The 26078-nt window shown below is 43.1% G+C and overlaps 1 protein-coding gene across 1 annotated transcript in view; it reads left to right on the top strand.

Moving 5' to 3' along the window:
- The first annotated feature begins 8354 nt into the window (after positions 1–8354).
- The window catches only part of LOC132406319 (uncharacterized), a 104345-nt gene continuing 86621 nt past the window's right edge, over positions 8355–26078 (top strand). The window contains exon 1 of the mRNA XM_059991823.1: positions 8355–11344. Within this exon, the coding sequence (XP_059847806.1) occupies positions 8636–10324 (1689 nt within the window). The 5' untranslated portion in view covers positions 8355–8635 and the 3' untranslated portion in view covers positions 10325–11344. The remainder of the gene's footprint in view (positions 11345–26078) is intronic.

Raw genomic sequence — 26078 nt, 5'->3', positions numbered from 1 at the left:
TCTGGAGCAAAGTAGTCCAGATGCAGAGTCTGACCCAAAATGTTAATTAGTTTTCAGCTATGACTCAGTTTGGGCTTTTTTCTGTCCTTGATTATTGTTTATTGGTGTCTGTACAGCTGGATTTAAATTGGTCATATGCTCAAAGCTATATAAACTGACTAACCTTATCCAGTATCTACTAAGTCACCTCACTGCAACACAGAGTGATGTATCCTTGAAACAATGAATGTGTAGCCTATAATACATTCTGAAAACCATGAGAGTCTTTTAATAGCAGGAAGTTGGCTCCAGTTCCACTTCCATAGGCAAGAAAAATGAAACTGGTAATCCTGTTACTGTTACTGAAGGTTATTCAGTAAAATAATGGCATTTCAGAGTGTCTTCTCAATTGTAATTATTTGGCAGTGGAATGTTGTACCCCAATATTGCATCCAAACAGTGGACTGTCAGCAGTGTAGCACTCCCCACTGCTACACTGCTGAACCTTTGGAGTTGGAGTTCAATTGGGTTGGAGAAATTACAAGTGGCAGGCATAAACTTGTACCTTAAAGCTAAACAGGGTAAGAAAAAGAAAAATATGCCAAAGAATTTTTAAAAACTTTTTTTTATTTTTATTGAACACAAATAAAAACAGAAACACTAAATATATGCTAACAAAGCCAGGGGATCACACGTAAGCAGCAACAAATATATAACTGTTAACTTTAAACATGCAAACAAGAAAATCCACTCTAAATACTGTTGGACAGAAGGAACTATATCTAAATGGAGTCACAAAACAGAAACATTTACAGAGATAACCCAAAATGTTGACAGATTTGTACAGTCTTTATAGCTTTTTGGTTATGGGAAGTTTTCAGAGTATTAACGTATAGTTTGAAGTCTGATGTAAAAATATAAATGAAAGTTTTTTATTGCTGTATTTGCATTTATGGATATAAAATTTTGCTGTAAATTAACAAAAGATTTATGATAAAGAAATGATCCCTATGAGATTTGGTATTATTAGTAAACCCAAATAAGACATTTTCAAACCAAAAAGTAAAATCCACATTAATATATTGATCTACAAATTGACAAACGTCAATCCAAAATGTTTTAACATATTCACAATCCCAAAATGGATGAATTAAATCCTCTGGATTTAAACCACAAAAAGAACAGTTAGTTTCAATATCAGAATTAAACCTTTTCAAATATACATTGGTTGGATAATATCTATGTATAATTTTAAATAAAATTTCTTAAATTTTATTCCTCAATGAAAATTTATAAAATAAGCCCCAAATTCTCCTCCACCTCAGATTTCCCAAGCGACTATTCCAAAAACTAACAGCCGTAGGAATAGAAGTAATGTCTTTTTGAAACAAACTTCTAATACCTTTATTTTTTTTTAAAGATGGAGGGAAACACATCTTTCCTACAGCTGTACTGGATGGATCCAAGTTGGGTAATTCAACCACCAAATATGATGTATTTCTAAACAACATAATTACATCATTGCATCCATAACAACAGCAAATTCTTGTGGAGCCACAGGAAGTTCAAAGGTGGATAAAAACTCAGTGAGGGCAGAGGTGCGTGAAATACGGGAGATGCGATGAAGGACAGAGTTGATAGTGGATGAAGGGCAGCCTCTTTCTTTAACAAAGGAAGACATCTCCTTTGTCCTAGAATGAAAGGCCTCATCCTGAGAGCAGATGTGGAGGCGGAGGAATTGAGAGAAAGGCATAGCATTTTTGCAGGAGACAGGGTGGGAGGAGGAATAGTCTAGGTAGCTGTGAGAGTCTGCCCTCACCCCATCCCCCTGCCAGCCCACCAGGGATAGAGTCCCCCGGTCCTCACCTATCACCCTACCAGCCTACAGAATCAACGTATAGTCCTCTGTAACTTCTGCCACCTCCTACGGGATCCCCTCACCAGACAAATCTTTCCCTCCTCCCACTCTCAGCTTTCTGCAGGGATTGCTCCCTACGTGACTCCCTTGTCCATTCATCCCCCCCATCCCTCCCCACCGACCTCCCTCCAGGCACTTATCTTGAAGAAGTGCTACACCTGCCCCCATACTTCTTCCCTCACCACCATCCAAGCCCCAGACAGTCCTTTCAGGTGAGGCACCATTTCACCTGCGAGTCAACTGGAGTGATATATTGTATCCGGTGCTCCCGATGTGGCCATTTATACATTGGGAAGACCCGCCACTGGGAGACTATTTCGCCGAACACTGGCGCTCAGTCCTCCAGCAGTGGCGGGATCTCCCTGTGGCCACACACTTCAATTCCACAGACCACTCCCACTCCGATATGTCTGTCCATGGCCTCCTCTACCGTCAAGATGAGGCCACACGCAGGCTGATGGAGCAATATCTTATCTCCGGCCTAGGTAGCCTCCTACCTGCTGGCATGAACATCCAACTCACAGACCTCCGTTATTACCCCTGCCCCCCCTTACCCCATCCCTATCTATAATTTAAATCTGGTTCTCTTTCTCTCTCTTTCCCCCCTCACTATAATCTCCCCCAGCCCTACCTTTCTTTCTCTTTTATTTCCCTAATTCTCCACCTTGCCCCGAGCCCATTTCCCTTCAGCCTATCACTTCCCAGCTCTCTACTTCATCCCTCCCTCCACTTCTTATTCCCCCTTGACCATCCCATGTTACTTCACTCCTGATGAAGGGCTTCGGCCCGAAACATCGTCACTACCTCCTCCCACAGATGCTGTCTGGCCTGCTGAGTTGTGCCAGCATTTTGTGTTTTTATTGCTTGAATTAAATAACTGTTTAACCAACAAAATATTATTATCAAACCAAACTTTATAGAGCAAAGAATTATTCTTATAAGTTATGTTGTGGTTATTCCAGATAAAGTAACTATGTGGAGAAAAATTGAGTTTGTAAATCAAAGGCCAAGATAAAAGCATCTGTTTATGAAACTGAGATAAACGGAGAGGAACCTTGTCTATTTTGTAATTACATAAAAGAAAAAATTTCAATCCACCAACCTGGGAAAAGACAAAAGAAGGAATACAATTCCATATAGAAGTAGGATTATGTAAAAATTGTTTAATCCAATTAACTTTACAAGTATTATTAAGACTGTCAAAATCAAGTAAATTTAGACCCCGCTTGTCATAACTATTCATGACAGCAGATTTTTTTATATAATGAACTTTGTTTTTCCATAAAATGTTAAACAACATGGTGTCTATCAATTTACAGAGTTTTTTATTGACATATAAGGGGAGAGCTATATATATAATCCTGGAAAGACCTTCTGCTTTACAAAGCAAAACCTGGCCTTTCAAAGATAAGTCCCTTTGAAGCCACTGGTTAAAATATGCCAACGAATCACTCGAGGAAAATAATCAATCTGATAAAGTCAACACGTAATTAGTTCCTCAAATATACAGTAGAGTTTGTAATTATTCGTGACTTATTTATTTTTAAAGTTGGTAATTATGGTATCATGTTTAGTACGAGTTCCCATGTCTATAAATTTAAACATGACCAAAGACTAGTAGAAATGGAACTGGAGCCATCTCCCTGATATTGAAATAAATAATAACTTCCGATCAAAAACAAATTTTGCCCACAGAAACAAAGGTCAACAGCTCACTGATGAGGTCAGGTCCCCAGGGTAGGACCAACTAACTGAGGAAATACCCCAGTGTTTCATACCACTGCCCCAAGGGACACTGCACCTCCAGAAAATTGTTCAGACTGTATTGCAGGGGTTTTATCATTGCTTAGGGGCCTTGTGAAAAACAAAAAATACCTCCCAGAAATACCAGCAGAATTTACAAACCACTAAAACTGTCATCTATACTTGTTCATTTGCAAAGAGGAACTTTTCTTGTATTCAGTTGTGGGAACCATTGTAGCATGAAGCTGCTGAGAACGTGCCCATACTTGGTTAAACAATACACCTTCATCTCAAATATTGTCTCAAGTATGAAAAGAGGGTTTTAAAGATGTTGAGATGTTTGCATGTTCACAGCAACCTTAATGTTCAAAGTCCATGTAAATTTATTATCAGAGTACTTGTGTATAGGTCACCATATACTAGCTTGCGATTCATTTTCTTGCAGGCATTTACAGAAAATAAATGCATTAGAATTTATGAAAAACTATACATAAACAAAGACCGATAAACAACCAATTCAAAAGGAGATAAATTGTGCAAATAAAATAAGTAATACTGAGAACAGCAATCTTTGGAAGCGAGTCTAGGTTGTGGTTAATGAAGTTATCCACGTTAAGCTAATATCATGTTGTCACCAAACAGTGGAGACAACCAGAACTCCCCGTCTGGAAGTAGTGAAGAACTCCTAGGAAACTGGAGGTGATGGGGAAAGTGAGTCTGTCTTTAAACTCTTACACAGAGTAGTTTGAGAAGTTGGGTGTGATATTACAGTAATGTTAACACTGGTGACAAAGATGTGAAAGACACAGTTTTGAAGGAAGGAAGGAGGGAGAGTGAAGAGGTTTACAAAACATGGGTAGAAGGCCTGGTTCCGGAGGACTGGAAGATTGGAAATGTCACTTCACTATTTAAGAAGGGGGCAAGGAAGCAAAAAAGAAATCTGTTAGCTTGATATCGGTGGTTGGGAAGTTGTTGGAGTTGATTGTCAAGGATGAGGTTACGGAGTACCTGGAGGCAAGATAGGCAGAACTCAATATGGTTTCCTTAAAGGAAAATCCTGCCTGACAAACCTAGTGCAATTTTTTGACAAGATAGGCAGAACTCAATATGGTTTCCTTAAAGGAAAATCCTGCCTGACAAACCTAGTGCAATTTTTTGAGGAAATTATAAGTAGGCTAGACAAGGGAGATGCAGTGGATGTTGTGTACTTGGATTTTCAGAAGACCTTTGACAAGGTGCCGCACATGAGGCTGCTAAACAAGAAGAGAGCCCATGGAATTATGGGAAAGTTACATACGTGGATTGAACATTGGTTGATTGGCAGAAAACAGAGAGTGGGAATAAAGGGATCCCATTCTGGTTGGCTGCCGGTTATCAGTGGTGTTCCACAGGGGCCCGTTTCTTTTTACGTTGTATATCAATGATTTGGGTTATGGAATAGATGACTTTGTGGCTAAGCTTGCTGATGATACAAAGATAGGTGGAGGGGCCAGTAGTGATGAGGAAACAGAGGGGAATGGGCAAAGAAGTGGCAAATGAATTACGATGTTGGAAAGTGTACGGTCATGCACTTTGGTAGAAAAAATAAATGGACAGACTGTTATTTAAAGGGGGAGAGAATTCAAAGTTCTGAGATGTTCAAAGTTCGGAATCCTCGTGCAGGATACCCTTGAGGTTAATCTCCAGGTTGAGTCGGTGGTGAAGAAGACGAATGCAATGTTGGCATTCATTTCTAGAGGAATAGAGTATAGGAGCAGGGATGTGATGTTGAGGCTCTATAAGGCGCTGGTAAGACCTCACTTGGAATACTGCGTGCAGTTTTGGGCTCCTTATTTAAGAAAGGATGTACTGACATTGAAGAGGATTCAGAGAAGGTTCACTAGAATAATTCCGGGAATGAGAGGGTTAGCATATGAGGAACGTTTGACTGCTCTTGGACTGTACTCCTTGGAGCTTAGAAGAATGAGGGGGGACCTCATAGAAACATTTTGAATGTTGAAAGGCATGGACACAGTGGATGTGGCAAAGTTGTTTCCCATGGTGGGGGAGTCTAGTACAAGAGGACATGACTTGAGGATTGCAGGGAGCCCATTCAGAACAGAGATGTGAAAAAATTTTTTAGCCAGAGGGTGGTGAATCTATGAATTTGTTGCCATGGACGGCAGTGGAGGCCAAGTCATTGGGTGTACTTAAGGCAGAAATTGATAGGTATCTGAGTAGTCAGGGCATCAAAGGTTATGGTGAGAAGGAGGGGGAATGGGACTAAAGGGGAGATTGGATCAGCTCATGATGAAATGGCGGAGGAGACTTGATGGGCCGAATGGTCGACTTCTGCTCCTTTGTCTTATGGTCTTAAGGGAAGTAGGATATGGGTAGCAGCTCACTTGGGCTTGGGTTCTGGCAGATGTCACCCCTGGCCAATATCAGACAGGCACCGGAGGAGCTGAGCACTGTGATAGTAGTCACAACAACAGTACACCCTGACGTCTTCCCGATCACTGGAGGGGATTTCAACTGTGCCAGCTTGAAGCCTTTGCCCAACTACCACCAACATATCACCTGTGGAATCAGTGGCCAACACACTTGATCACTTTTACACCACCATCAAGAATGCTCACCATTCCATCTCATAGCCAGAGTTTGGCATGTTTCATCACTTGGCTGTACGTCTACTTCTGGTGTACAGGTTGTGCTGTCTTTACGACAGTTAGTTAGTTTATAATATTTTCGCTTAGTAATTCATTCGATAGTATTTTCTAGTTAGAATTAGAAGTGTTTAAAGTACATTCATTGCATGTAAAATATATCGGCATGCGATGACGTCACATCCGGTTTCGCCGCGTCTTGTGGGAAAGTACCGGTTTGAAATTAACGCGAGGGTGGGGGCTCACAACGAGGCACACCTGAGCAGAAGTTGTTTTGCAGGCATTAGAAATCACAGTGAGAGCAACGCTGTAAGTTAATAGATAATTGATATATTGAACTAAGATGTTAATGCCGATCCTGTTAAAAGTAACGACGGTCGATAATGTTTATGCTTTCGTTAGTTAAAGAGTTGCGGATAGTTTGCATTGAAGTGTATTTAAAGTAGTCAATGGAGCAGGTAAACTCTGCCTGTATACTGCACCTTAGTGTAATATAGTTATAGTCACCTTTGCAAGTATTTACAATTGAAATGTGACATTAAGGAAGGAACAAATACTGTATCAATCTTGTATTGTTTTATCAACAGTTTTCACCATATGTTAATGTGAAGAGTGAACAGTAAATGGTTAATCTTACTGCGATCTGGTTTCATTGACTGTGGTTTATCTCGACGTTGAATTCGGCGTTATTAGTACATGCAAAGGAGAACGTTACAGTGAAAAAGCGGCATTATCAGGTGTTTCAAGTGCTGCAATGTCAGCTCGATCCAGCATCAAGTTGACGCCGCCCAGCGACAAGGGCGGTAAACCGACACCAAGTAAGCCCACCCAGGCGTCATCAGGTGTTCCAAGTGCTGCAATGTCAGCTCGATCCGGGATCAAGTCGATGGCGCCCAGCGACAAGGGCAGTAGAGCGACATCAAGTAAGTCCACCCAGGCAAGAGCCAAGGCAGAAGCCGCCAAGGTGCGACTGCGTTACGCCAGACAAGAAGCAGTTTTGAAAATGAAACAGGCCACCAGAGAAGCCGAAATCCAGAAAGAAAAGGCTGCCAGAAAAGCCGAAATCCAGAAGGAATGGGACACCCGAGAAGCCAAAACCCAGTTGGAAATGGCAAAAATATCGACAGAGTTGCAAGTGCTGCAGCTAGAAAGAGAAGAAGAAGCTGCCATGGCGGAAGCAGAGTACATAGAAGAAGCTGAAGGGTCGCGTGATCTGACCGAAGTAAGATCTACTTTAGAAAGGACCAGACTGGAACACACAAGCGACTATGTACAATCTCAAATAGACAGGCAGGCTCGTCTCCCCTCTCCATACGTATTCGATAACTTCCCCAGCTACGAGGAACCTCAGAGAGTCATGATTGCATCACATCCATACGAGGAAGAAAATTTACCCTCGCGACTCCGTGATGAAGTCAAGAATGAAAGAGCTGACAACCGATACTTCTCGACACCAAACTTACAAAGTTTGATGCGAAGAGATGCAGAGGTCGAATCCAGGACGGCAAATTCCATGAGAAACGTACGCTCTCAGTCATATAGGCGTCAACGTACTTCTCCAGCCCGCATGCCGCTTACAGCCGATCCCACGATGCAGTATTTAGCACGACGGGATCTCGTCACTTCGGGACTGTACCAGTTTGATGATAAACCTGAAAATTACTGTGCATGGTACTCGACATTCACCAACGGGATCGACGGAGTCCAGCTTAGTGCAACCCAAAAGTTGGACCTTCTGGCGAAATGGCTGGGAAAAGAATCACGCGAACAGGTGAGACGCATGCGTTCAGTGTACATCAACAAACCCGAGCTAGCTTTAAGCAAAGCGTGGGAGAGACTTCGGGAGGGCTATGGGGCCCCCGAAGTTATTGAAGCGGCGCTATATCTGGAAAACTTTCCTAAGGTGTCAGCCAAAGATCATATTAAGTTAAGAGAATTCGGAGATTTACTCATGGAGATCCAAGGCGCCAAAGAAGATGGCTACTCAGCTGGTCTAGTATACCTAGATACTCCATCCGGGATTAGACAAGTCGTGGACAAACTTCTTTTTGGGCTGCAGGACAGGTGGCTGTCCGTTGCTTTAGATTACAAGGAAGAGCACGATGATCGATTTCCTCCCTTTGAGCTCCTCACTAGGTTTGTGTGCAGGGAGGCGAAGAAGCGAAACGACCCTAGCCTCGCGGGTCCAGGAAGCAGTACGATTTACACCAAGCCAAGTAGATCCTCTTCGAATGTTTTCAACATTGATAAACCCGTCTCAGTGCTCAAGACTGAAGCCCTTACAACTAACAACGACCCTAGCAAGTATTGTCCATTGCATAACAAACCTCACCCCCTCAAAGGATGCAGAATGTTTAGGGAAAAACCCCTTGCAGAGAGGACGGCCCTTCTCAAGGAGAAAAGAATATGTTTTAGATGCTGTTCCTCAACCTCTCACCTCACCAGAGAGTGTACGATCGCCGTGAAGTGTCCGGAATGTGATAGCCCAGATCACGTCGGGGCCATGCATCCTGACCTGTCACCGCAAACTGACGATGCTCCTTCACCCCCACAACAGGACGGCGGGGAGGGAGAGGCTCACCCCAGGACAACAGTTGTCAGCTCGAACTGTACAGAAGTTTGCGGTCAAGCTCAGTCAAGCCGTTCTTGTTCCAAGATCTGCCTCACTAGGGTGTACCCTAAAGGAGCCAAAGACAAGGCCATCAAAGCCTATGTGATTCTGGACGATCAGAGCAATCGCTCACTCGTCAGTCCAGAGTTCTTTAAATTGTTCAACATTGAGAGTGAGCAGTTCCCATACTACCTCAAAACTTGCTCAGGCAACATGGAAACCCAAGGAAGGAAGGCAGAAGGCATCCAGATCGAGTCCCTGGATGGTAAAGTCGTCATCTGTCTCCCTCCACTCTTAGAGTGCGATGGAATCATGAATAACCGCACTGAGATCCTGACACCAAGTGCGGCGCTACACCAGCCACATCTCCACCACATCGCCAAACACATCTCAGAACTGGATCCAAAAGCGGAAATACTCCTGCTATTAGGAAGAGATGTAATCCGGGTACACAAGGTTAGGCAGCAGGTCAATGGACCACACGACACCCCCTTTGCACAACGCTTGGATCTAGGCTGGGTGGTGATAGGAGGGGTGTGCCCTGAAGACGTACACAAACCGATGGTTAACACACTCAAGACCAATGTGCTAGAGAGTGGCCGCCATTCAATCTTTCAACCCTGCCCGAGTGTCCCGTGCATTAAGGAAGCACAACCAGATGTTAACAAGCGTAAAGTAACTGACGAGACGCTAGGTCAGTCAGTTTTCGTTCAAACCGAGCACGGAAATAAACTTGCACAATCAGCTCAAGATGCCATTTCTTTAAAAACAAAGGACACCAAGGTCTTCAGGGCTGAAGCAAATAATGGGGTTGCCCCATTGCCTTTCAGAGAACCACGCCAGCGCTCACCAGATAACAAAGAGCAGGCAGTCAAACGGTTCACGTCCTTACGGAAAACTCGGAAAAGGAAACCTGAGATGCAGCAACGCACCCGATTGACCCACGAGGTACCGTGCACCCTAATGGCAGAGGTCACAGCCATTATAAATGCACAATCACTCCTACCTGTGTCTTCTGACCCAGAAAACCCCTTCATACTTTCGCCACCAATGCTCCTTATGCAGAAGGCAGGAGCTCCCCCTCCACCAGGAGGCTTCTCAGACGAGGATTTGTACACAAAGCAATGGAGACGAGTCCAGGCTCTGGCAAATCAGCTCTGGTCTCGCTGGAGACAAAAATATCTACCCTTTTTGCAACAGAGACAAAAGTGGACAGAACCCTGCAGGAATCTTCAAGTTGGAGACTTAGTCCCGCTCAGGGACAAGCAAATCGCCCGCAACAGCTGGCCAATGGCCAGAATCACTGCTACATTCCCTAGCGGGGATGGACATGTCAGGAAGATCGAATTGAAGACTACCGACCAAGGCGATGTGAAAATTTACCAAAGGCCAGTTACAGAATTCTACTTCTACCTAATGATTGATTAAGAGACTAAGTTTTGTACTCTGTTCATTATGACCTTAAGAAGGTCAAGCGGGGAGTGTGCTGTCTTTACGACAGTTATTTAGTTTATAATATTTTCGCTTAGTAATTCATTCGATAGTATTTTCTAGTTAGAATTAGAAGTGTTTAAAGTATATTCATTGCATGTAAAATATATCGGCATGCGATGACGTCACATTCGGTTTCGCTGCGTCTTGTGGGAAAGTACCGGTTTGAAATTAACGCGAGGGTGGGGGCTCACCATGAGGCACACCTGAGCAGAAGTTGTTTTGCAGGCATTAGAAATCACAGTGAGAGCAACGCTGTAAGTTAATAGATAATCGATATATTGAACTAAGATGTTACTGCCGACCCTGTTAAAAGTAACGACGGTCGATAATGTTTATGCTTTCGTTAGTTAAAGAGTTGCAGATAGTTTGCATTGAAGTGTATTTAAAGTAGTCAATGGAGCAGGTAAACTCTGCCTGTATACTGCACCTTAGTGTAATGTAGTTATAGTCACCTTTGCAAGTATTTACAATTGAAATGTGACATTAAGGAAGGAACAAATACTGTATCAATCTTGTATTGTTTTATCAACAGTTTTCACCATATGTTAATGTGAAGAGTGAACAGTAAATGGTTAATCTTACTGCGATCTGGTTTCATTGACTGTGGTTTATCTCGACGTTGAATTCGGCGTTATTAGTACACGCGAAGGAGAACGTTACACAGGTAGAGACCGAGTACTGCAGCAGCAGCGGTGAGGACCACGAAAGTCAAAGGAGGAGAAGTGCTTACTGGACTGCTTTGCATTGGTGGCTGGACAACATACAGGAATTTATCTTTGAATATGAATGAATATGCACAGTTGCCACTGACTTCATCATGACGTGTGTGCCTTTGAGAACATACAAGGAATACCAAACCCAAAAGCTGTGGGTAAACCCGGAGATTCACAGCTTAGTGAGGGATAGATTTGTGGTGTTCAAGGCCGGTGCTGCAGAACTATACAAGAAGTCCAGGTATGACCTATGGAAGACCATTTTATGAGTGAAAAAAACAATGAAGTTAGAAACAGAATTGGATGCACAACAGCTTTGGCAGGGTTTGCAGGCACATCACAAGGTGAAATCTAACATTATCAATGGCTGTGATGCTTTATTCTTATGATAATGCTTTGGCAATTATAGAGACTTGGTTAAGAGAGGGACAGGAATAGGTGCTTAATGTCCCAGGGTTTTGATGTTTTCGAAAAGTTAGGGAAGGGGTAAAATAGTTAGGGGAGTTGCACTACCAATCAGGGACAATATCAATTGCACTCAGAGAGATCGTAGTAGAGGGCCCGTCCACTGAGTCGATAGGGGTAGAACTTCAAAACAAGAAGGGTAAATCACTGATGGGATTGTACTACAGACCCCTCAAGAGCCACCAGCACATTGAGGAACAAATATGCAGGCAGGTTAAAGAAAGGTGTAAAATCAAGAGTATTGTTGTCATGGGGGACTTAAGCTTCCCTAATATGAAGTGGGACTTTCTTAGTGCAAAAGGGGCAGAATTTATTAGATGCACCCAGGAGGGGTTCTTGAGAGCAAGGGCTGTACTGGATCTGGTTTGATAATGAGCCATGTTAGGTGACTGACCTCTCAGTGGGTGAGCAGCTAGGGAACAGCAATAACAACTTCTTAAGTTTTAATATATCTGTAGATAAGCATAAAATGGACTTTGCAGGAAAATATTAAATTGGAAAAGAGTAAATTATGAGAGGATTAGGCAGAAACTAAGGAGAGTTAGAAACATAGAAAACATAAAGCACAATACAGGCCCTGCAGCCCACAAAGCTGTCCCAAACATGTCCCTACCTTAGAACTACCTAGGCTTTGCCCATAGCCCTCTATTTTTCTAAGCTCCATGTAGCCATCCAGGAGTCTCTTAAAATACCCTTTTGTTTCCACCTCCACCACCACCGCCGACAGCCCATTCCACATTCTCACCACTCTCTGCGTAAAAAAAGCTTACCCTGACATCTCCTCTGTACCTACTTCCAAAAGTTGATTGGGAAGGGTTGTTTTTCAGTTTTTTAAAGAGTATTAAAGTGGTTACAGCCCCAGTTCCTGATAGGATATACCTCAGGATGTTGAGAAAAGCAAGAGAAGATATTTCTGGCATTCTCCATAAAGGAGAATGTGTTGATCCAGAATCAGCCTCTACAATCACCTGAGGACACACCAATATACACCTCTTTAGGGGGACATCAAAGTTGACTAGAATGATTACTCTACCAGACTTTATATTTAGTGGAGTTGTTACCCCATGAACTTGTGCCCACCTTCATGCTCCTTTCTGGGATGTAGTGTCTCTCTCTCTTTCTCTCTTTTGTTCTCTCATATACCTTCTAGGAAAAGATACAGGAGTCTGGAAATCCAGCTGTTTGGACTCACGAACGGCTTCTACTCCACCTCAGTCAGACTCCTGAATCAGGCCCTTCTCTCATGTCTCCTTCCCGGTGAGGCTGCTACTTTTAAAATAATGTGAGGGAGAACCCATTGAAACCTACAGACGTTGAAAGGGTGGATGTGCAGAGGTTATTTCCTATGGTGGGGGTAATTAGAACTAGAGACTTTAGAACAGGGGTAAAAAGGAATTTTTTTAGCCAGAGAGTACTGAATCTGTGGAGTGCTCTGCCACAGACTGAAGTGGAGGCCAAGTCCATGGGTATATTTAAGGCAGGTATATGGGGTTGAGTGGGATCTGGGATCAGCTATGAATGATGTGTTACGAATTCCCGTAACTGGATCACTTACCAGCAAAGATAGAGAGGTCTGTTGAAGTCTGATGGTACTATTTTAAAAAGTATTTATTGATAAAGGGGCACAAAAATAAGATTAATGCAAACATACAGATAATATACGTCGTCAATACTAAATCTAAAGCGCAGGTATGATCATAACCAATAAAACGTAACTCTAACATTGTCTAGGGGATAATGTATTGTCCGATGGAAATATAAAAGTCATTAGCTTGTTCAGGCTGCAGCGTTTTGGGTTTAAGAGAGGGAGGCGTTTAAATTTGCCCAAATCTTTTATGATGCTAATCCGTTGAGTCAGGGGAGCGGGTTTCCCCGTTGTTACTAAAAAGCCGTTTTCCGTGGTTTCAGCCACCAATTCCAGCCACGGAATTGAACGCACGTGGCTTGGTTTCCGATGACCATCTGCTGTTACGTGGTCGCTTAACGTTTCTTCTGGTGCGTCTGAGGGGTTGTTCCTACAGCCCCTCTTTTATTCTGACTCGCAGGGTCGTAGATGTCAATTAGGTTGGGGGTGATGCAATCTCTCCCTCAACCAGCCCACTTTGCCCGAGGGCATTCACGTAGCAGAGCATCTCAATCCACAAATCTGTCTCCAAGAGACAATGGCCATATGGCCATGTCCCGTAGCTTTACATCGCTAGCCTGCACGTCTCTTTTCCCAACCCAACAAGTGATCTTGCGATTCTCACAAAGGAGGGGGCTACGGATGTAACAGATGGAACAGACTTATGGGTTGAATGGCCTAATTCTGCTCCGATGGCTTATGGTCTTATGGTTCTCGAATTCTTAACTTTAACTGTCGCTCTCTCAGTTACTGCATGTGGATACAATAGGGACTTTTAAGAGGCTCCTGAACAAGTACATGGAGCTTAGAAAAATAGAGGGCTCTGGATAACTCTAGGTAATTTCCAAAGTTCATGTTCAGCACAGCATTGTGGGCTGAAAGGCCTGTATTGTGCTGTAGGTTTTTCTATGTTTCTATTATTGCCACTTTAGTGTTTGTGATTACACTAAGTCAGACTTTTCTCTTTTTACAGCATTTCTCTTTCTGCTGTATTACTTGTATTTGAACAAATAATTTGATTTCATGCTGGTGTATATGATAATAAACCGACTTAAATCTGAAACTGAATCTTGCAGTTTGGTTTAGCTTTGGGTTTCCACTGGGAACTTGTGCTGAGCAGATCTGGGTGGGGTAATGCTTGGGTTGAGCAAGACGTGGGCAGCCAATCATGTGAAAATTAATATGGGAAGTAACTTCTGTGGGAATGTGCTTTGCCTTGAATGCAGAAGAGGAGAGGGTACCGTAGCAGGAGTCCATGTGCAAAGAAATGTGCTTTCCATTGTAGCTCCCATTGTTGCCCTCAGCTCAGGGCCCTTTGGACCACTCCCTGTCACTCTCCTTCTCTACAGGTGTCACAGTAGCATAGCTGTTAGCACAACTCTGTAACAGCTTGGGGCATTGGAGTTTGGAGTTCATTTCCAACGTCATCTGTAAGGTGTCTGTATGTTATTTGCAAGGAGACTTCCATGTGCAATGGGTGGGTTTTCTCCAGTTACTCCCACAGTCCACAGACATACCGGCTGCTAGTTATTTAGTCATTGTAAATTGTCCTGTGATTAGTCTAGGGTTGAATCAGGTGTTCTGGGGTAGTGGCTCACAGGGCAACAGGTGTCCACTCTGTGCTTGAAATAAAATTTATGAGTCATTTTTTGCAGAATGTATTCCTTACAAGTTTCCTCTATGACCAAAGTTTGCTTGCCTCTCTTAATATCTTCCCAAATGGTTAGTGTTAAATACTGTGGGATATTTTGCTATGCTTGGGAGAATTAACATAGAACAGAATACACAGACCACAGAATATAGAATTTAAAACAATGAATACAAAACTTGAAACTTAGAATAGTACAATAATAAATGCAGGGGATGGGGTGAGGGCAGACTCTCACAGCTACCTAGACTATTCCTCCTCCCACCCTATCTCCTGCAAAAATGCCATCCCCTTCTCACAATTCCTCCGCCTCTGCCGCAGCTGCTCTCAGGATGAAGCCTTTCATTCTAGGAAAAAGGAGATTTCTCCCTTTTTTAAAGAAAGGGGCTTCCCTTCATCCACTATCAACTCTGCCCTCCATCGCATCTCCCGTATTTCACGCACCTCTGCCCTCACCCCATTCCCCTGCCAGCCCACCAGGGATAGAGCACCCTGGTCCTCACATATCACCCTACCAGCCTACAGATCCAACGTATAATCCTCCGTAACTTCCGCCACCTCCTACGGGATCCCACTACCAGACACATCTTCCCCTCCCCCCCACTCTCAGCTTTCCACAGGGATTGCTCCCTACGCGACTCCCTTGTCCATTCATCCCCCCCATCCCTCCCCACCGACCTCCCTCCAGGCACTTATCCCTGCCATTTAGAGCAGCCCTCTTTACTTTCTGTACACTCTCGACCATGCGTGCCCAATTCTGCACTAACTCTACTTAAATTATGCAAATGATATCACGATTGTGGGTTGTCTCCAAATAATAGACAATAGACAATAGACAATAGGTGCAGAAGTAGACCATTCGGCCCCTCGAGTCTGCACCGCCATTCTGAGATCATGGCTGATCATTCACTATCAATACCCAGTCCCTGCCTTGTCCCCATATCCCTTGATTCCCCTATCCATCAGATATCTATCCAGCTCCTTCTTGAAAGCATCCAGAGAATTGGCCTCCACCGTCTTCCGAGGCAGTGCATTCCACACCTCCACAACTCTCTGGGAGAAGAAGCTCTTCCTCAACTCTGTTTTAAATAACTGACCTCTTATTCTCAATCCATGCCCTCTGGTACTGGACTCTCCCAACATCTGGAACATATTTCCTGCCTCAATCCTATCAAATCCTTTAATTATCTTAAACGTTTCAATCAGATCCCCTCTCAATCTCCTCAATTCCAGCGTGTACAAGCCCAATCTCTTCAATCTCTCTGCGTAAGACAGCCCTGCCATCCCAGGAATCAACCTAGTGAATCTACGCTGCACTTCCTCAATTGCCAGAATGTCCTTCCTTAAACCTGGAGACCAAAACTGTACACAATATTCCAGGTGTGGTCTCACCAGGGCCCTGTACAAATGCAAAAGAACATCCTTGCTCTTGTATTCAATTCCCCTTGTAACAAAGGCCAACATTCCATTTGCCCTCTTCACTGCCTGTTGCACTTGCTCATTCACCTTCATTGACTGGTGAACTAGGACTCCTAGGTCTCTTTGCATTTCTCCCTTACCTAACTCGACATCGTTCAGACAATACTCTGCCCTCTTGTTCCTGCTTCCAAAGTGGATAACTTCACATTTATTCACATTGAATGACATCTGCCAAGTATCTGCCCACTCACTCAGCCTATCCAAGTCTCCCTGTATTCTCCTAACGTCCTCTTCGCATGTCACACTGCCACCCGGTTTAGTATCGTCAGCAAACTTGCTGATATAGTTTTCAATGCCCTCATCTAAATCATTGACATAAATCGTAAAGAGCTGTGGTCCCAATACAGAGCCCTGTGGTACCCCACTAGTCACCTCCAGCCAGTCCGAGAAACACCCATTCACTGCTACCCTTTGCTTTCTATCTGCCAACCAGTTTTCTATCCATGTTGAAACCCTGCCCCCAATGCCATGAGCTCTGATTTTACTCACCAATCTCCTATGTGGGACCTTATCGAATGCCTTTTGAAAATCTAGGTACACAACATCTACTGGCTTACCCTCATCTAACATCCTTGTTACACCCTCAAAAAACTCCAACAGATTAGTCAAGCATGATTTGCCCTTGGTAAATCCATGCTGGCTCGGCCTAATCCTATTTCTGCCATCTAGATGTGCCACTATTTCGTCCTTAATAATGGACTCAAGCATCTTCCCCACGACTGACGTTAGTTCTCCGTTTTCTCCTTCTCTCCCTTCTTGAAAAGTGGGACAACATTAGCCACTCTCCAATCTTCAGGAACTGATCCTGAATTGGAGAACAGGAAGGAGCACTTAGTGACATGGTGTCATGACAACAACCTTTCGCTCATTGTTTGTCAAAAGAGGTAATGATTGACTTCAAGAAGGAAATGGTGCATTGAATTTCAATGCCATTTTTCAGCTCATCTTTCCCACCGGTCCAGATCCTGCAAGCTTTGACAGCCTTCCTTGCTGTCACAAATCTTGGTGTCATTCACAAATCATTAATACAGATAGAACATAGAACATAGAATAGTACAGCACAGTACAGGCCTTTTGGCCCACAATGTTGTGCTGACCCTTAAACCCTGCCTCCCATATATCGCCCCACCTTAAATTCCTCCATATCCCTGTCTAGTAGTCTCTTAAATTTCACTAGTGTATCTGCCTCCACCACAGACTCAGGCAGTGCATTCCACGCACCAACCACTCTCTGAGTAAAAAAACTTTCCTTTTAACTTCCCACCCCTTACCTTAAAGCCATGACCTCTTGTATTGAGCAGTGGTGCTCTGGGGAAGAGGTGCTGGCTGTCCACTCTATCTATTCTTCTTAATACCTTGTATACCTCTATCATGTCTCCTCTCATCATCCTTCTCTCCAAAGTGTAAAGCCCTAGCTCCCTTAATCTCTGATCATAATGCATACTCTCTAAACCAGGCAGCATCCTGGTAAATCTCCTCTATACCCTTTCCAGTGCTTCCACATCCTTCTTATAATGAGCTGACCAGAACCGGTCACAGTACTCCAAGTGTGGCCTAACCAGAGTTTTATAGAGCTGCATCATTACCTCGCGACTCTTAAACTCTATCCCTCGACTTATGAAAGCTAACACTCCATAAGCTTTCTTAACTATCCTATTTACCTGTGAGGCAACTTTCAGGGATCTGTGGACATGTACCCCCAGATCCCTCTGCTCCTCCACACACCCAACTATCCTGCCACTTACTTTGTACTCTGCCTTGGAATTTGTCCTTCCAAAGTGTAACACCTCACACTTCTCTGGGTTGAACTCCATCTGCCACTTCTCAGCCCACTTCTGCATCCTGTTGCACTCACTCTTAATGCACTCAATCTATAGAGGTCTTTGGGATTTTCACTGCCTTGGTGAAGCAACTAGCATAATCAAAGACCCTACCTCCCTCTCTTTCACCCTTTCCCAATGGGAAGAAGCCTGAACTCATGTACCGCCAGCCTCATGAACAATGTTGACCTCATTGCTATAAGACTATTGAATGGTCTATGTAGGAGATGCGGGTGGGGGCAGCATCGGTAGTGGTGGAAGGGAAACCCTGTTCACTGAAGGAAGATATCTCAGCTGTTCTCGGATGTGTGAGGTTAGGATCCTGAGAATGTGTGACAGAGATGGAGAAACTGAGACATGGGAATAGCATTTTTACAAGTGACAGGGGAGGAGAGGTACAGTCAAGATAGCTGTGCGAGTCAGTAGGTTTATAAAAGATTTCAACAGACAGTTTGTCAACAGAGATGGAGACAGAGAGACTGAGAAAGGGGGAAGAGGAAAGAAGAAAGAGGTGTTAGAGATGGGCCAAGTATATTGGAGGACATGGTGAAGTTGATGAAATTGATGAGAGCATGTGTGCAGGAAGCAGCACCAATGCAGTTGTCAATGTAGGGTAGAACGAGTTTGGGAGCATTACCCAGAAGCTTGGAACACGGACTCTTCCATGAAGCCAACAAAAGAGCAAGCATAGCTGGGGCCCTTGAAGGTGCCCATTGCTACACCTTGGATTTGGAAGAAGTGGAAGAACCTGAAAGAGAAATTATTGAGGGTGAGAACTATTTCTGCCAGAGTAAAGTGGTGGTGAAGTGGAACTGGTTAGGTCTGTTGTCTAAAAAGAAGTAGAGAGCTTTAAGGCTTCTCTGATGTGACAATAGACAATAGACAATAGGTGTAGAAGTAGACCATTTGGCCCTTCGAGCCTGCACCACCATTTTGAGATCATGGCTGATCATCTACTATCAATACCCGGTTCCTACCTTGTCCCCATATCCCTTGATTCCCCTATCCATAAGATACCTATCTAGCTCCTTCTTGAAAGCATCCAGAGAATTGGCCTCCACTACCTTCTGAGGCAGTGCATTCCAGACCCCCACAACTCTCTGGGAGAAGAAGTTTTTCCTTAACTCTGTCCTAAATGACCTACCCCTTATTCTCAAACCATGCCCTCTGGCACTGGACTCTCCCAGCATCTGGAACATATTTCCTGCCTCTATCTCATCCAATCCCTTAATAATCTTATATGTTTCAATCAGATCCCCTCTCAATCTCCTGAATTCCAGTGTGTACAAGCCCAGTCTCTCTAACCTCTCTGCGTAAGACAGTCCAGACATCCCAGGAATTAACCTCGTGAATCTACGCTGCACTTCCTCTACAGCCAGGATGTCCTTCCTTAACCCTGGAGACCAAAACTGTACACAATACTTCAGGTGTGGTCTCACCAGGGCTCTGTACAAATGCAAGAGGATTTCCTTGCTCTTGTACTCAATTCCCTTTGTAATAATTCCATTAGCCTTCTTCACTGCCTGCTGCACTTGCTCATTCACCTTCAGTGACTGATGAACAAGGACTCCTAGACCTCTTTGTATTTCTCCCTTACCTAACTCTACTCTGTTCAGATAATAACCTGCCTTCCTGTTCTTACTCCCAAAGTGGATAACCTCACACTTATTCACATTAAACGTCATCTGCCAAGTATCTGCCCATTCACCCAGCCTATCCAAGTCACCCTGAATTCTCCTAACATCCTCATCACATGTCACACTGCCAGCCAGCTTAGTATTATCAGCAAATTTGCTGATGTTATTCTCAATGCCTTCATCTAAATCGTTAATGTAAATCATAAACAGCTGTGGTCCCAATACCGAACTCTGTGGCACCCCACTAGTCACCACCTGCCATTCGGAGAAACACCCATTCACCGCTACCCTTTGCTTTCTATCTGCCAACCAGTTTTCTATCCATGTCAATGTCTTCCCCCCCAGTGCCATGAGCTTAGATTTTACCCACCAATCTCCTATGTGGGACCTTATCAAATGCCTTCTGAAAATTGAGGTACACTACATCCACTGGATCTCCCCCGTCTAACTTCCTGGTTACATCCTCGAAAAACTCCAACAGATTAGTCAAGCATGATTTACCCTTGGTAAATCCATGCTGGCTCGGCCCAATCCTATCACTGCTATCTAGATATGCCACTATTTCATCTTTAATAATGGACTCTAGCATCTTCCCCACCACCAATGTCAGGCTGACAGGTTGATAGTTCTCTGTTTTCTCCCTCCCTCCTTTCTTAAAAAGTGGGATAACATTAGCCATTCTCCAATCCTCAGGAATTGATCCTGAATCTGAGACAGATTTGTCAAGAAAGAAGCAGAGAGCAAAATTTTTCTGCACCCTCCCCAACTGCCCCCACATCCTTCCTGTGTTGGGGTGTCCAGAAATGTACACAATACTCCAAGTGTAGCTTTATACAACTGCACCCACATTCAGTGCCCTGCTCAATGAAGGCAAAAAGCTTCTACTATCCTATCTACTTATAGAATCATAGAGTCACATAGTCACACAGGCCCTTTTGCTCAACTGGTCAACGTGCTGACCAAGATTTCTACCTAAGCTCATCTCGTTTGTCTGAGTTTGGCCCATATTTCTCTAACCCTTTCCTATTCATGTACTTGTCCAAGTACCTCTTTGTTGTTAATGTGCTTGCTTTAACCACTTCCTCTGACAGCTCATTCTATATACATACTGACCATTTTTTGGGTGAAAAAGTTGCTTCTTTGCTTTCTTGTTAAATCTCCTCCCTCTCCATAAAAGTATTTCCTCTAGTTTTTGCTTCCCAACTCTGGAAAAAATGCTGCACATCCACTTACAGGGAATTGTATGCTTGGACTTCCAAATTCTTCTGAACATCATAAAGATAAAATTCAAGCTATTGTTTTTGTAATGGGACAAAGGATTGTTGTGGATCATGGTGGATGGTGTACAGAGACTGGCTTGTGTGTGAGGAGTTTGTGAATTTGTGCCCTTTCTCCCAGTCCTGGGGATAATATGTACATGGTTTCTCCCTGTTGGTGGAGAAACCCTTTTGTCCAGACATTAAAGTCAGGCATCACCATATCTCAATGGCCAGTGTAAAGGTTTTGTTGATGTGCCTCTCAGCATCTGTCACACTGGATTCCTTTCCAGGGTAAGATGAAGGGACACATGCCAGTCCTCATAGAGGGATCAGAAGTGGAGAGAGTGAGCAGCTTCAAGTATCTGGGTGTCAAGATCTCTGAGGATCTAACCTGTAGTTATAAAGAAGGCAAGACAACAGCTATACTTTATTAAGAGTTTGAAGAGACTTCGCATGTCAACAAGTACACTCAAAAACTTCTATAGATGTATCGTGGAGAGCATTCTGAAAGGCTGCTCACTGTTTGGTATTGAGGGGCTACTGCACAGGACTGAAAGAAGCTGTAGAAGATTGTAAATCCAGTCAGCTCCATCTTGGGTACTAGCCTACAAATTACCCAGGACATCTTTAGGGAGCGGTGTCTCAGAAAGGCAGCATCCATTATTAAGGACCTCAGGCACCCAGAGCATGCTCTCTTCTCACTGTTACCATCAGGTAGGAGGTACAGAGGCCTGAAAGCACACACTCAGTGATTCAGTAACAGCTTCTTCCCTTCTGCCATCTGATTCCTAAATCGATATTGAATCTTTGGGCACTACCTCACTTTTTTAATATACAGTATTTCTGTTTTTGCATGATTTTTAAATCTATTCACTATACGTAATTGATTTACTTGTTTATTTATTATTATTATTTTTATTTTATTTATTATAATATTTTTTCTCTCTGCTAGATTATGTATTGCATTCAATTGCTGCTGCCAAGTTAACAGCTTTCACATCACATGCTGGTGATAATAAACTTGATTCTGCTTCTGATTCTGGTTTTTCAAAAATCTTCTAAGCAACTTTCCGTTGGCTTCCCCCTCTGCTGCTCAGGACAATTCTCAGCCCAGGATATTCCTGGTCACTGTGTAATACTATACCATATTGTCGGGGTTAGGGGCACGGATTCAGTGCTATTGCTGTGTGATTGTGCATGGAGGACTGTCTCAGAGGAATGACTAACTCTGGGCCACGTGTTGCACAGCACAACCTCTGCTAAGTCCTTTAGAAAATTCCAATGTTACTCAGCCTGTTCTTGCATCTCTATTAAATTACTTCTTTATGCAACATGTATAAAAATAGGGTTCAGAAGGAAACACAAATCTCCACAAAGTATTTATCTGAGGTATACACTTATAGAAAAGACCTCTTTATAAAGTGTCAACATTACATCCTGGCTTTTATATTCTAGTCCTCTCAAAATGAATGCAAACAGCACATTTTCCTTCCTCACCACCAACACAACCTGCAAATTAACCTTAAGGGAAACCTGCACAAGGACTCCCAAGTTTCTTTACCATTTGTTGTGGTGGTCCTACCCTTATCAGTCCTCCCAAAGCACATTGCCTCATACCCATCAGGATTAAATTCCACTCACATTGTCCTGCCCACGTTACCCACAGATCAACTTCACCCTGTGACCCACAATTGCCTTCCTTCCCATCAACAACACCACTGATACTGTTTCGTATCTCACTCTACAGTTGACGGTAGCATAAGTTAGTTAGTGGGTCATGTTGCATCACTGTCAATCTGCTCAGCAAATCTGCATTGTGCAATCACCATTACATTCACTCTCTGATAAAGTGAATTGTGACACCAGAGTCAGAGAGGAAATGAGTTCAAAGGAAAAATGGGTTGAAAAATTGCAGATTGAATTTAATGTGGACAAGTGTGAAGTTTTGCACTTCAGTAGGACCACCCAGGGTAGGTCTTACACAGTGAACAGTAGAGCACTAAGATGTGTGTGAAAACAAAGGGATCTGGGAATACAGGCCCATAATTCATTGAAAGGGTAGATAAGGTTGTAAAGAAAGCTTTTGGCACTTTGGCCTTCATAAGTCAATGTATTGAGTTCAGTAGATGGGATGTTATGTTGAAGTTGTATAAGGTGTTGGTGAGACCTAATTTGGAGTACTATGTGCAGTTTTGGCACCTACCTACAGGAAAGACGTAAACAAGTTTGAAAGAGTGCAGAGAAAATTTACAAGGATATTGCTGGGTGTGGAAGACTTGAGTTATAAGGAAAGATTGAATATCTTAGAGCTGTATTCTTTAGAACGTAGAAAATTTAAAGGAGATTTTATAGAGGTATACAAAATTATAGATAAATGCAAGCAGACTTTTTCCACTGAGGTTGGGTAGGACTACAACCAGAGGTCGTGGGTTAAGGATGAAAGGTTAGAAATTTAAGAGGAACATGAGGGGAATCTTTTTCATTCAGAAGGCAGTGAGAGTGTGGAATGAGTGGTCCATGCGGGCTCGATTTCAATGTTTTAGAGAAGTTTGGATAAATACATGGATAATAGGGATATGAAGGATTATGATCCCAGGGCAGGTCGATGTGAGGAGACAGTTTAAGTGGTTTTGGCATGGACTAGATGGGTCAAAGGGCCTGTTTCTGTATTATGCTTCTCTAGGACTTTATGACTGTATGACCAAGAGACATTCAATAACAGCTGGCGAGCAATCACACTGAACATCGAACACAGCAGAACTAGGTTTGGAAAGCACTTTTCATATTATCATCAGGGTTGGCCTTTGCACGTTGTAGGTGTTAAATAAACGCCTTTCAGTTATTTATTTTTGGAAGCTTTGAGGTTGATATAAAAACCTAAGAACCATATTGGACAAGAACGTCAGATCAGTTGTTGACTTAAGGTTAACAAACATCTGACAAAGATTGAGCAAGAGGTTAGTGGAATTTATAGTTGCAGTAAAGTAAGTGAAGTGATTAGACAGATCATTACATTAGTGCATGAGACCTGAGAACAGGAGAGAACCTTTAGGTTTGCTCCAGCATTCATCAGGTTCATGACTGATCTCACGTTTCATGGCCATTTTCCTGTCTTGTCCCCTACAAATATCCAGAAGTTATTTCTATTCTGAATGAACTCTGACCAAGCTTCAGGTAGAGAATTTCAAAGATTTACCAGCCTTTGACTGAAGGAATTTCTCCTAAAGAGCCCAACCCTTACTCTACAACTGGTTCTCAACTTGTCAGTGGAGGAAAACTGAAGCACCTTAAGAAAATTTAAGTTTCAATGAGTTCACTTCTGATTCTCTTAAAGCAGGTCTCAATCTCTCTGACAGCAAATCTGGCTCTCTCTCTTCAGCAAGCATATTCTTTCTTGGGTAAGGAGGCTAAAACTGGGCACAAGGTTCCAGGCTTGGTCTCATCCTGGCCCAGGTGCATCTTTCCTCCTGCACCAAAACAAAAGGCAATATGATATTAGGTCTTCTGAATTGCTTTCAATCTTGCAGTAGCTTTTGCACAGACACGCCTCGGTTCTTGTGAACATCTGCATTATCTAATCTCTCACCATATAATTAAATACTGTGATATTCTGTTTCATGCATCCACACTTTGGTCAGGTCAGGAGTAATGTGTGCAGTGTACAATATACAGATGGGCTTATGATATGATGTGATGGGAAGCTACACCCAAGGAAATGTGGAACACTGGCCAAGTCTCAGGAGGCTCTTCATTTGTGATTGTGTTTGTTTCTGTCTTTGCTTTCTGCACTCATGTTTTGCTTTGCAAAGTATTTTTCTTCAATCTCATTCTTATGTATTCTAAGTTATGATTTTTTTGCCTCTAATGTTGCTGCAAGTTTACCTGTGGCTCACCATACCTGTGCACATGACAATGAACTTGACTTGACCTGATTAAAATGTAGTTTCATGGTGAAATTCAGCATCACCTTCAATGAGGCAGTGAGAAATGGAGTGAAGTTCAAGATGGCATGACCCATAAGCTCTGCCCTCCTGTAGAATTCTGAGGAGCCTGTTGCTTACATTTACTGTGTGCTGCCAAATGAATTCCAAAAGAGCATAAGACATAGGAGCAAAATTAGGCCTTCTCCTCTGCCATTTCTTCATGGCTGATCCATTTTTCCCCTCAGCCCCAGTCTCCTGTCTTCTCCTCGTATCCCTTCATGCCCTGACCAATTTCAACTGACTGCAGAGATCCCATAGGATTGTCAGTAAATGACCAAATAAAATTCTCTCTTTGGTTGTGAAATGCCTTCAACAAAGATTACAATAGTCTCTGTGTAACAGCAGAGACCAGAAAATCCTTTTCTTGCTCCCCATTAGCTGAACCCTGTGTCTTCTCACCACCCTTCTGTGAAAACATCGGATCATTCCAACAGGACAACACCCACGACAGCAGGTTACCCTCCCATGAGGGCAATACTGTTAGTTTTAAGGCAAAACCTCACTTACATGGAAGATTTTAATTGTGATTTCCTTTTGGTTTAAGGCAAAATTTCATAATGACCCTCCTGAAAAAGCAGATTCCAGCTCCCTGTATCTCTCCTTTTTTTGAGTGTTGGTACAGACTTTAAAACATTACTGAGTCAAAATTTCTGAGCTTGATTCCAAAACTCTGATAGTGTCTGGGATTAAAAAGTACTCAAGCACCTGTTCTCTCCTGTTGGACCAGGCCAACCATATGTTGACATGAACGGCTGGATATATGCGATGAACACTCAGCCAACTTCTCAGGGCTCTTATCTAACTCAGAAGTTTCTAGTTATTAGCACTCCTTCAGTTAGAAGTTGTAAAAATTATATCTCTCTAGGCACTCAGATACCACAGGGGTTTAAGCATATGGCCCCCTCAAGAGTCTCAAGAGTATGATCAGGCAGTTGTCAGGAGGTACATGCTGTATTTGTACTATTTCTGATGAATCACCAACTTTCCTCTCCCACACAGTTACTGAAGTTTGATTAACCACTCTTCCCTGGATATTGTTAAACTTATTACCTGCAGAAAC

The sequence above is a fragment of the Hypanus sabinus genome, chromosome 16 (assembly GCF_030144855.1).
Source record: "Hypanus sabinus isolate sHypSab1 chromosome 16, sHypSab1.hap1, whole genome shotgun sequence".
Taxonomy (NCBI): Eukaryota; Metazoa; Chordata; class Chondrichthyes; order Myliobatiformes; family Dasyatidae; genus Hypanus; species Hypanus sabinus.
This window is presented reverse-complemented; position numbering and strand designations above follow the sequence as displayed.